We start from the raw sequence: 12,692 nt of genomic DNA, 5'->3' as shown, positions 1-12,692 counted from the left end.
AAGTCCTCACGCAATTATCGAAGACATGTGAACAGCCAGTAAAGAAATAGTTCATTTCAAAGTCAGTTCTTCCAAAGCTCATAACCCTGGAGTTTTTTTTATCATTATCATTATTCTGGCATTGTGGAGCAGCTTTATTACGATGGCCCGTGTTTTCTGTGTTCTGCTGGTCATTGCTGACGTGTGTGATAAACAACATCAAATTTTGGCCAATAGAGTATTTCAGTATTTAACTTTTAAAGGTACTCTGTGTAACTGTTGGCGCTCTAGTGGTTAATAAACCGAACTGCATGTGTCTTTCAGAAGAACATTATAGCCAGCGCTCCTTCTCTGTGTTTATGTCTATGGCGAGTCACACTGGCACTGAGACTCTGACCCGAACCGGTCCAAAATAATCCCAGTATAAAGACTTGTTAATATTATAGGCGTACCGTAGTGATTCAGGATAAAAACACGGGTTGAAAGATTCAAGACGTACTCGCTCATTATATATATTTAGTTGTTTTAAGATCCATAAACAGCGTTTTCTCTTGTATTGTCTTTCTCTCGCATAAACCTGCATAAACCTGTTCCCTCGATGCTTCACAGAACTCATGACCTTATCTAACAGCACCACTAGTTTCAGTTTTCATTTTCAAAGGTGTGTAATGGCAATTTTGAGAAGTTAATATCAAACAGCATCAGAGGTGTAAGAAAACTTTCAAGAGACAAAACTGTAATAAAGAGAAAAGGTTTATTTCAATGAGGATTCTTTTCACAAAAGCCGCAGCCACCCAGCTTTGAAATAGAATACCTAATAGACATAATAGAACATAGACATTTTATACAGTTTCTTGGCAAAAACTCCTCCTTCCAGGTTTCTTGTAAATTTCCAGAAAGATACCCCCTATCTTCAGCTAGTTCGGACTGGTTTCTACCCCCCTGGTACAGGTCACACTGTTCTTTGTCCCTGAGACACCCAAAGGCCTTCATCTACGACCTAAATTGCCTCTCGCTTCCCTGTCCCTCCTCAGCTGCTAGAAAACCTCACAGAAACATATGATTAAACAGTTTGGAAACGAATGATTATAAGAAACGCTGAATTTTCCAAAACAATTCCTCCTCTTTATCATTCTCTGATAAACGTATTAAAGGAAAATTCATCCTTGTCTTCTAATTTCTTGATCAAACATCATTACATTCCAAGAACAGAATTGATTCAAGTCTCTACATCACAGTTATACTCTTCATGTCTGACTTTTATATACCTGATCATTTACTTGAACCTTCATTAAAATTTAGAATGAAAAAGCTTAGGCTGTTTTTTTTTCAGGATAGGCCCCCTATGTTATAGCAAGCAAGTAAAGGTTTATTCTGAAACCGGGCTAGATGAATAAGCACTGTTATTGCATCCCCGACACTATAGATCGGACCCTTAGTCACCTCAGTATAAACAAGAAATAGTATAGATCACATTAGTATGGAAAAAACATATCAATTCATAAAAAAAAAATGCAAAGAAATAGTATACATAAAAATCCCTCATTTCAAACCCTTCCACTTGTACGTCACCTCGTAACACGGATGACCGCTGTTTTTAACCTTCTAAACATATCATCATTCTTACAATGGAAAAAGAAATAAAAATAATGAAAACAATAATAATAATAAAAACAGTGAATAGAACAGTCAATCATTGACATCAAACCCTAAACAATCAAAGTTTAGAAAATCCCTTTCATGGTCCCAGAAAAGCAAAAGAAAACACATTGCTCTCCATCAGTTATTGGGTACAGAGTCAGTTTCACTGCTTGGACTGACGTGCTAACCGTCCCTGCCCTGATCAGTCTCTGCACTAAGCTGGAAACACACATCATAATGCATGGTAAACAAACAGAATCAGTAATCCCATACCCACAATTGGCAAGACAGTTTGAATTATTCTATAAAACCACCCTGACCATGCAGACATCAGCCACCCCACCCACTCACTACCAGTAGCTTTAGGCGGCTCTTTTACAGCTTTCCTCATGTGCTCGATGATATTGGTTATGTTGTCACTATAATCAGGAATATTAAAACAACATGATACCCCCAACATTTTACAAACTCCACATTTCTTTGAAGTCAAAGCTTCAGAGCACAGCTGCTTACAGCGTTTGCTCTCCTCTTTTCACTGTTTGTTTCAGGACTCTTCACAAAAGTATAAGAATTTGTACTACATGCTCTCAATTTCATTAAAACTGTGTTGAAACAGTATTCCTCTATCAAGTTGTTAGTCTGCAGATTCAACTTAATGTTATCAATCTTTTCTCAGTCCCACTTATCTCTGCTGTTTCACAAAAAACAAAATATCATATTACTCATCTCTCAATCCCTAAATCGCACAGGCTCAGTTAACAGCTTTTAGCTGACATTGAATGAGAGAGACTCTGAGGCATTTAGGACTGGCACACTGTACTCTCATAAACTTCTAAAATCAAACTTTATCTACCACTTAAACTTTTAACTCTAGCCCAGCAGTAAGGCATCTTTGCCAGAATTTACATCTATTTTCAAATAAACATAATTTTTAGATTTGTCTTTTGCCCACATCAGGGAATTTACACATTACAAATTTCCTCTCAGATCGTGTCTCTGTCGCACTGGCCGTTTCAGCCACAGCACACACCAGATTCAGATAAGCAAACTGTCTCAGCCAATCACAAGCTTATCTTTTGAAAGCAAAACATCAGCTCTTAGTTCTTTCATGGTCAACTATTCCTCCACGTTCAAAACATTAACAAACTGTTTGTTTAATCAGATGCCTTTCTACACATTTTACATTTATCAACTATTAATCCAGTAATACTGCTTCTACTTACTTGATCACATTTCATCTCAATTTTAGTTGTCAAGTTCTCAATTACCTTAATTTAATACCTGACTTCAGTGTTTTCTCTTGGAGTTTATCAATTTTCTTTCACGTTCTTTTCACTTACTTTAGCACTGCGTTCACATTCTTAGTTCTTTCTCAGACGAAAACTTTAATATCGTCAGTTAAACACTGATCTACTTTCAAACCCACATTAATACACGTCACTTTCACGTTATATCTTTCTTTTCTGAGTGTCCATTTACAATTACGGACTAAATGGCCCTGCTGACCATAATTAAAACACTCTCTTTGCCTATAGTTTGATCATTGAGCTTGCAAACGGCTCCAACTTACTGCACACCCTTGAAGCAGTGTGTCCCAATCAGGAATGTAAACACAGCCACTGATAAGCAGTTCTCTGTATTCTTTTACAGTCCACCAGTGTGGATTCAATCACAACAGCCAAAAGCATAATCTTCATCATTATTATTGGCACCACATTAATTTCCATAAGTTGTAAAGAAAATCATTCAACATATTCTAAAGGTTTTCACTAAACATTTTCTTTTTTTAACTTCAACCACCTTGTTTGGCAGATACACAGAAGTTCCCACATTCATTAAAAGCTGGATAACAGCACCCTGACCAGTACTTTTCCAAACGGTGATATGATATTACCACAAACCCAAACTACCACCGGTGAACTTTGATACGGTTTATCGAATGGACACTTAAAGTTGATTTCTTCGTGGTTGGTTTTAATTCCCTGACCAGTTTTCAATTGTCTCGGTCTGACCTTTGCCTGTCCCCTCGTCTCTCATCCAGGCCAGCTCCTCTCCAGAGGCCCGTTCGATCTCGGGTGGCCCTGGCAGCACGAGAGGTATCGCCGTTGTTGTTGTTGTTTGTCGTCGGGGTTCCTCCTCCTGTTGCTCTCCTGATATGGGTGGAACTCTCCTGTAGTGACTGGTATTCACCCACGTCGCTCGTTCTCCGACCTTCACCGCCGTATGCGTGATCAGCAAGACTTGGAACGGTCCTAGCCACCGTTTCGCCCTCCAGCTCTTTCTCCTGAGGTCTCGAATCACCACGTAATCACCCGGTCTGATTTTGTGCAGGAACGTCTCTGCTACTTTGCCCCTGGCATTTCTTTCACCTGCACAGAACTGTTAGATCACAAACACGACATCTCTTTGCAGTAATTCAACATTTCATTCTCACACACATCTGTTGATGGAAGCCTCCTTCTTTCCCCCGTTATACCCATGAATGGTGGTCTACCAAAGAGGATTTCAAATGGGCTCAAATTTGTTTTGACTCTCTTTTTCATTCTCATGTACATTAACACAGTGGGGAGTGCGTTCACCCACGAGAGTCCTGTTTCTTCACAGCATTTTGCCAATTTGTTCTTTACCGTCTGGTTTTCACGCTCAACAGCGCCCCCGCTGGCAGCGTCTTAGGCACAGTGTGTTCCATCGTGACCACATATCCACGACTATATACCAAACAATATTTCTGTTTTCCACACGGGGTTAGTTCAATGAAATCAATCATTAAATATTCAAATGGCCCCTCTGGGGCTGGCTGACTTGCCAGTGGTGTTTTAATGCCCCGTGCAATGTTATATGCGGTGCAAATCACACATCTTTTGCAAAAATTCTCAGCATATATTGTGAAACCTTTGGTAAACCACAATTCTCTCATTTGCATAATCATCCCCTCTTTTAATGCATGGTCCCACCCATGCATTAATTTAGCCTAATGTGGGAAAAAATGGCTGGGCAGTGGGCAGACATGGCTGTCCACCAACAGATCTCCATACACCATCAACAAGGCTGCAGCCTGCCGTCTTCCATTTGTTTTTCTCAGCTCCTGTGGAAAAAGACTGCATGCTCTGTAAACAAGGAGGAATGTCATTGTTAAGGTTATTGTCAACTTGTGCGCAATTGGCGCCACCGGTTTCAGCTTCAGTCTGGTTTGTTGCCGCTGCCTTCGCAGCCATATCAGCTCTGGCGTTGCCTGTTGATACGAAACTTTTATCATTAGTATGCGCTGCGCATTTACAAATTGCAATCTTGTCTGGCAGCATAATGGCCTCCAAAAGGTCAGATACTAATAAGGTTCAGTATTGGTCGTCCGTCTGACTTAAAAAAATTTCTGTGCTTCCACAGAGCACCAAAGTCATGCGTGACCCCAAAAGCATAACGCGAGTCTGTGTAAATCGTTACACACTTGTCAGTCATCAGTTTACATGCTTCAGTCAAAGCAACTAATTCAGCTGCCTGTGCAGAGTAATGACATGGTAATTTGCCAGATCTTACAGTTTCAAATTCAGTCGTCACTGCATAACCTACGTTATTCTGTCCTGTTTGTGGATTCTTCGACGCAGATCCATCCACAAAAAGGACATTGTCACAATTATCAAGCGGAACGTCCAAAAAATCTGGACGCGGTGTGCACACCTTTTAACAGTGACATTTGGCATGTCAAACAAAATTTTATGATACCTCAATCGAGCTGTAGACAAATGTGACGTTCTCTGCTCCTGCAAAATCAAAGACACCAAATGTGAGACCCCTAAAGTCAGATCAGCATAGCCTACAAACTCTCTTGAGGCCATTAAGGGCCAGTTCAGCTACCACCACCGCCCGGAGACAGTGTGGCAATCCCGCTGCCACGGGGTCGAGTTTTGTTGAAAATAGGCTACCTTCTCATCGGTCACCATGCGTCTACAGGAGAACAGAAGTCATAAGGTCATGCTTTTCATCAACCATCTGCACAATGGATGGTCCACAACCAGAAGGCCTAACAATCGAGATATCTCATTGTGCTTTCATGTTATCAAATGCTGTCTCAGCTTCACTTGTCCAAACAAGTCTGTCACATGACTTCAACCCTTTCCCTGTTGTCAGGGCTCGTAAAGGCTGTTCTAAAATGGCATAATTGGGAATGAATGTACGACCGTAAGCACACATCCCCAAAAATGACAGCAACTGTTTTTTGTTACAGGCTTTGGGGCTTCTTTTATGCCCTGCACCCTTTTCTGTGACAGTGCTTTGCTGTTTTGTTTGATAACATGCCCCAGGAATGTCACTTCCTGTTTCACAAACTGCAGCTTTGAAAGGCTGACCTGGTGCCCCTCCCTTTCAAGATGCTTCAGGAGAGTCACAGTGTCAGCCCTGCAAATAGACTCACCTTCTGAACAGATCAAAAGGTCATCAACATAAGAAAGGAGTACGGTTAATTTCGGTTCTAACTTGTGAACCATCACAAGGCCTAATTACACCCTCTTTCAACAGAGCGTCAAACACTGGTTTTATGCCCTCTATTGCTTCACGTTTCAGGGGATACTGTGCCTTACATGGTCTGAAATCTGATTTTGGTGTGATTACAACTGGCTCACAACCTTTTATCAGCCCCACATCATATTTGTTTTTGTTTTTCCCACAAGTTTGGTGATATTTGTGCCAAAGAAATATCAATTTCTGAGGCAGAAATATCCCCCTCTCATCCTGTGTTGTCACATTTTTCCCAATAGCAGTCACATTTCTCTGAACCTCAACCTCAAAGTCACATTTTGATTTAAATGCCCCCATACTCTGACTCTCTGCTGTGTGTGTGTCAACTCTCACCCAGTCTGTGGCCGATAGACACTCTCTCACAAAAAGGCCTGCATCTCTCCACTGCTGGCTTATGGCCTTGGAGACAGATAAGTGGCAGGCAGTGTTCTCTGTCATTTAGATAACAAACTTTCTGACTGTCACACTGCAGCCAATGCGCACACACACTTTCTGTCCAGAAAATCTGGTCAAATTTCACACTTTCATTCTTCACAGAATTAAACCACATCTTTTCAAAGTCTGAATCTCGTTCTGTTACGACATGTGATGTACAATGCATTTTGTCATTTGTCATAAACTCTGTATTGACTGGGTCTGTACGATCTTTTGCCAATTTCAAAATCTTTTCTGCCCAATCAATATCTGTTACCTGCCAGACACAAGCCCACTTCGGCTCAAATTTAGAACAAGTAATTTGTGGTGCCTCCTCAATGCTAATTCCATAAGAATCAGCACAGAGGGACAAATTTAATTTACACTTTCCCGTAGAAAACATGGTAAATCACATGGTCGTAACGTGGACAGGCTTATACCAGAATCGACCAAAAATTCAATAATTACCCCTTTGACTAATAACGGGTAAATTGGCATTTCAGGAAACCCTGTACTTTTGTACAATCTCATACATTCGTCATTCACAACACTGCTCAAAGTATCAGTCATTGCTTTGCTCAAAGTTTCATCAGACACACAAAAAGATTTGCAAGCAGTTTTTTCATTGCAGGTAGCAGAAAGAAAATCAGTGTATGTGTTTGTGTGTGCGTCCTGTGTGTGTGTGTGTGTGTTAGTAAAAATATTTTCACTTCCCTTTGCTGCAGCCAGAGAATGGCTTCCCAGAACCGGACTCTTTCCGTACCGCTCTCCAGCCCCCTCGGTTCAATCCGACCTCATGGTGGGACACGCGCTGCTCCAGTGTCCGTCTTCTTGCACACTCTATATTTTGTACAGTCTCGGAGCGAGTGGGCATTTGTGGCACAAACATAACAGCTCCATTTGTTTTCCCTCCAGCAGCTCTTCTCTGTCCTCTTCGGTTAGCAGGGTTTGAACGGGAAGATGCAGGTTTGTTGGGTTGTTTAGGTTGTCGTTGTTGCATAACCACCATTGTGAGGGGTTTTTTCTTCTCCTTTCTGTCCTCTTCAGCGTGAGTAGCGTGCCGCAGCGTTGCACTCAAACGCCCGTGTAACTGTGCATGAAACTGCGCTGTTAGTCTGTGTGCCACTCGCTCTGCGGCCTCTGCCCCCTCTCGCGCTGCTCTTGCATCTGCCTCTGCCTGCGCTGCTCTTTGGGCTGCCTCTGCCAGTTCAATTTGTGCTCGTGCTTCTGCAAGTCGTGCTTCTTGGGCTGTTCTCGGGGCTGGTGGAAAGCGGTCCAGATCGAGGTCCAGCCTGAGGGCCGGTATCTCTGCTACTGGGTAGTGAGCTGTATTGTAGGCAGGCGGCGGAGCCGTTGCCACCTCGGTCACATGTGGAAAAGCACATACATTCGGTTCATTAGTAGCATTCTGTTCCAGTGGAACTGTTTTTACGCACATAACATTCTCAACATTACATGCCAATTCTTTTTGTATTTGCTCTCGTTCTTGCCTGTCAGCCTCTTCTACCCAACACATTATAGTCGGTTCACAGTTCTTACACACATGTTTGACACACACACAGCAGCTACTCTGTTTTCCCTCGTTCTTTTCTACTGACTCTTTTACTACATTTAGTCTTATTTTACTCAAGGTCCCCGCTTCGGGAAAATCGTGATATTTGATCAGTTTCTGTATGTCAACCATACATTTACCACCATAATTATTTCTCATTTGACAGAAAATTGGTGTATAAAAATGATCTAATTTACTGTTAGATGACCCCATTTTTGGCTGAATTTCCCTTCTGGATTTCACTTTCGACACGTGTCTTACAGTATCTGTCAAACGTCTTCAACAGACCCGATCTTATTTCACCCAAAATCGGTCGGGTTTCAGCAAATATGCTGTGCTTTTGTAATTATGTTTTATTCAAAATCTTCTATTCACCTAATTAATCTGGCGTGGCTCTTCCGTCCACCTTTGCAAGACTTCTTCGGGTTACAGAGACTTCGAGCAAAACTAATTAACCAGCACCTGTGATTATCTGAATCACCAGTGGTACCCCTGTCCACTAACGAGCTAAGTGTGGCAGGAACCGGTCTGAATCTGTCAGATCAATTTCTCCCTCAAAAATTGTGATTATCTAAATCACCTCTCACCCGTACCAAAAGCAAATTCAGCCAACATGGTTCACGTCCACACACAATTATCAAATCACACTTAACATCAATAAAACAATTCTGCCGTTTCTTACCCAGAGATGCTTTCTCTTTTCTGTAATTGCCGCGGATTCTTTCTGATCCTGGTGAGAGTTCCTCCTTCTGGTCCTGAACGGCGGAATTGGCTCTCTCTCCCTTAACCTGTTGAGTCACTATCTCAAACCGTCGGGGTATGAGACGGCTGCCTGATGCCGCCGGGTTTGCAGTTCCGTCCAAATCCGTTCTTCAGGACCAGGAGAAGAAGATCCGCACAGGATCCCACTTCTGACACCAAGTTGTAATGGCAATTTTGAGAAGTTAATATCAAACAGCATCAGAGGTGTAAGAAAACTTTCAAGAGACAAAACTGTAATAAAGAGAAAAGGTTTATTTCAATGAGGATTCTTTTCACAAAAGCCGCAGCCACCCAGCTTTGAAATAGAATACCTAATAGACATAATAGAACATAGACATTTTATACAGTTTCTTGGCAAAAACTCCTCCTTCCAGGTTTCTTGTAAATTTCCAGAAAGATACCCCCTATCTTCAGCTAGTTCGGACTGGTTTCTACCCCCCTGGTACAGGTCACACTGTTCTTTGTCCCTGAGACACCCAAAGGCCTTCATCTACGACCTAAATTGCCTCTCGCTTCCCTGTCCCTCCTCAGCTGCTAGAAAACCTCACAGAAACATATGATTAAACAGTTTGGAAACGAATGATTATAAGAAACGCTGAATTTTCCAAAACAGGTGCAAATAAAAAAAATATAAACAATGAATATTAGATGGTTTGTGTAAATGTGTATTGACAATGTAAATGTTACTGTAATGTTTGGTCAGATTCTCAGCCATGTGCAGGTGTTCGATGGTCATAACCAGACACCATGGTTGAATATTTCAGTTGAAATATCATGAAGTCGACCGATAATGATTTATTTATTATATCTTAGACAGCGGGGTGTCTGATGGCCACTGTATATCATGTATATAATCTAAAGATGCTAAAAGCAGATGCATAACATCTGCTGGAATTAAGTTTATATTTACTTTACGTAATATTTACTGAATTAGAAAATTTTTTAATGAAAAAATGTGCAAAAAAACAACAACATTACAACTTCTTGATTCTGTAATCCTAATAAATCTGACAAAATAAAAGTCCTGCTTCAGACACATATATTTGCCCTGATGATATATTAGTTGACCGCTATAAATATAATTTGTATCTATTTCTCAGCATCTACCATTCATACTGTATGAAATCTTTTTAATATTTGTTTGCAAATTGCCAAATGTAATTTTCTCAGCTGTCCTGTGTATATTTCAGCACCTCTGTTCTTGGAGAAGTGGGATGCGCTGAGTGTGATTTCCCGCCAGAAGAGGAGCAACGCGGGTGACGAAGAGACCAGGCTTCCAGCCAGCCTCGAGAGGGAGTGTCTGGAGGAGGTCTGCGATTACGAGGAGGCCAGGGAAGTCTTCCAGGATAACTATCGCACAGTGAGTCCGAGTCCGGCAATCAGCCGTCTACAGTAGGGGTGTGCGATAGCATCTGCCATAATAGTTATTGTGTTCACTCGCTTTTGAAGAAACAAACAGAAACGCACCTTCCAATATCAAATTACATAAAACCATAATTTATTCAGACACCTTCAACATTTCTCACATTATCTCAGTTTATTCGCTATAGTTTAGAAAATGGTGATAAAATATGAGCAGAACTCAGTTGATATTTGACTGGTTTTGTCCATCCTTCTGTTAGACTGTCTCACACATGAATTATGTTGAATATCTGTCAGCTGTTAAATTTAACTACACAATTAGATAATACCAGTTTAGCTCAACCAATCACCAAGCAATGCTTCTTTTTGGTCAGTCTGTGTGTAAAAAGAGCATTAGCAATTAAAGAAAACACACTTCAGCAAAACATGATCAGGTCAAAGTGTCGGAATCATTTTTAGTCACAAATGTGTATAAATGTTACTGGTAGTCGCTGACTGTATGAAGAATTATTGGGTATAATATGTCACAGTTTACTTTATTTTGCTCTCCTCACTTACATACTATAGTGTCCTGAAAATATAGAAAATTATATCTGGTGTCTGAATAATTTTTGGTTTGACTTTATATTGTCCAGCAACATCACACCAATATCAGCACGATTGTGATGTACAATAATCGATCGTTTTGAGTTACTGTTTTTAGATCCAATATTGTCAATATGTTCTGCTTTTGCTTTATGGGACCAGAACAACACTGTTTAATCATCGTTATAGGCAAAATCCCAGAAAATAGTTTTTATGTGTAAATCGCACACACCCCTATTCTACATGTTTAGCGTTATTGCTAATATTCACAGTTCCACTGGTAATTATATACAGGCTGAAATGGATTGTGTTTGTTTCTTTAAAGGATATCTTCTGGTCTGTCTACATCGGTAAGTTGTGAACGCTGCAGACACAAGCTTGTGTAAAGATGAGTGATGGTCATGTGAGGAAGTCTGCTGTCAGTATGCAAAAATCAGTATCCGTTTGTATACATTATAATGTTTTCTGTGTATCATATGTGTTATCCCTCATGATGTCTTGCACACTAGATGGTGACCAGTGTGCGCCCAAACCGTGCAAAAACGGAGCCATGTGTGCAGATAGTGTGGGCGGTTATGACTGCATCTGCAAATCAGGCTTTGCAGGAATCCACTGCGAGACCGGTATGTAACTCAACCCGTGATGTCTTACGAAGACTTATTTCATGTTTCTGACTGCTTTCCACAACAATCTGATAAACAAACAGTGCATCTCTGCATTAACCTAAATAATTGTTCACTGCACTGCATATTTTCAAGAGATGCTTTTGAGCACGTTGAGCCTTTTTTACAAGTACACATTAAAGGGGTCGTGAAAAGTACGCCACGTATGCCAGAACCTGCACACAATTGCCTTTAGAAATCCTAACCAGCGGAAGATTGTGCATACATACATCCCACTAAACAAAATGATGTCTAAAAGACGTCTTTTCAACGTCTTTGTCACAAAAGCGTACGTTGAAAAGAGCCCGAATGCAGAAACTTATTTTTTTACGTGTTCTGCACGTCTGATATAGACGTTCACGGATCGTCCGTACAAGGTTAAAAACTAGGTCAATTGTGGACATATTTTCAACATCATTTAAGGTCTCATTTATATATAATTTATACTGTTTCTGGACCAAAAAAACACTCTCAGGATGCATTCAATTAAAACTCATGTTTTTTCAATGTATTTTCCTATTTGCCTATATGCATGTTTCATATGGATTACATGATCTGAGAATATTATTTTTTTCATTTGAGTCGGTTCATTTAAAGGTAGACATGTCAAGCTTTCTATAGATATATGTCTCATGTCTGTGAGGCGAGTATACGCTGAGTTTCGGTTCATTTTTGTGACGCGCTCCAGTTCACAGAAACCGAGACAGCAGAAAGCACATCCTGATTGTTTTCATTATTTTACAAAAGCACAATGTTTTGTTGTTATAGTGAGTTTACAGAAATAAAAGTAGACCCTTTACAGTTTGCATTACTCTAATCTGTATGACCAGAAATGACGGAGTATTTTAATTTAAATGCCAGAGATCGCGCCGGCGCCTGTACGTCATGCAGTAAGAGCTCTCCACACTAACAATTCAATTCAATTCACGTTTATTGTATAACACTTTTCACAATACACATTGTTTCAAAGCAGCTTTACAGAAAATGCATGTTTCTACATTACAATTTAGAGTGATCTGTTATCAGAGGAAACTGTCTAAGTTATGTATTTCAGAAAAGTACATATAAAAAAATCACAGTTAGATAAAAATGTATTAATTTAAACAATGTAGTAATTTAATGTAGATACAATGAGCTCATTGATGTAATGAATACTTGTTTGTTAAAGGGATACTTCAGGATTTAGCATTAAGCTTTGTATTAGTAGAAAACCTGTAGTATTT

General features: G+C 40.3%; 1 protein-coding gene across 1 annotated transcript in view; it reads left to right on the top strand.

Annotated features, from left to right (window-relative positions):
- The window catches only part of proza (protein Z, vitamin K-dependent plasma glycoprotein a), a 37,212-nt gene that overhangs the window by 10,757 nt on the left and 13,763 nt on the right, over nt 1-12,692 (top strand). Inside the window, exons 3-5 of the mRNA XM_084408855.1 lie at nt 10,051-10,220; nt 11,133-11,157; nt 11,317-11,430. Coding sequence (XP_084264981.1) covers nt 10,051-10,220; nt 11,133-11,157; nt 11,317-11,430 — 309 coding nt within the window. The remainder of the gene's footprint in view (nt 1-10,050; nt 10,221-11,132; nt 11,158-11,316; nt 11,431-12,692) is intronic.

Source organism: Rutilus rutilus (genome assembly GCF_951802725.1).
Source record: "Rutilus rutilus genome assembly, chromosome: 1".
NCBI lineage: Eukaryota > Metazoa > Chordata > Actinopteri > Cypriniformes > Leuciscidae > Rutilus > Rutilus rutilus.
This window is presented reverse-complemented; position numbering and strand designations above follow the sequence as displayed.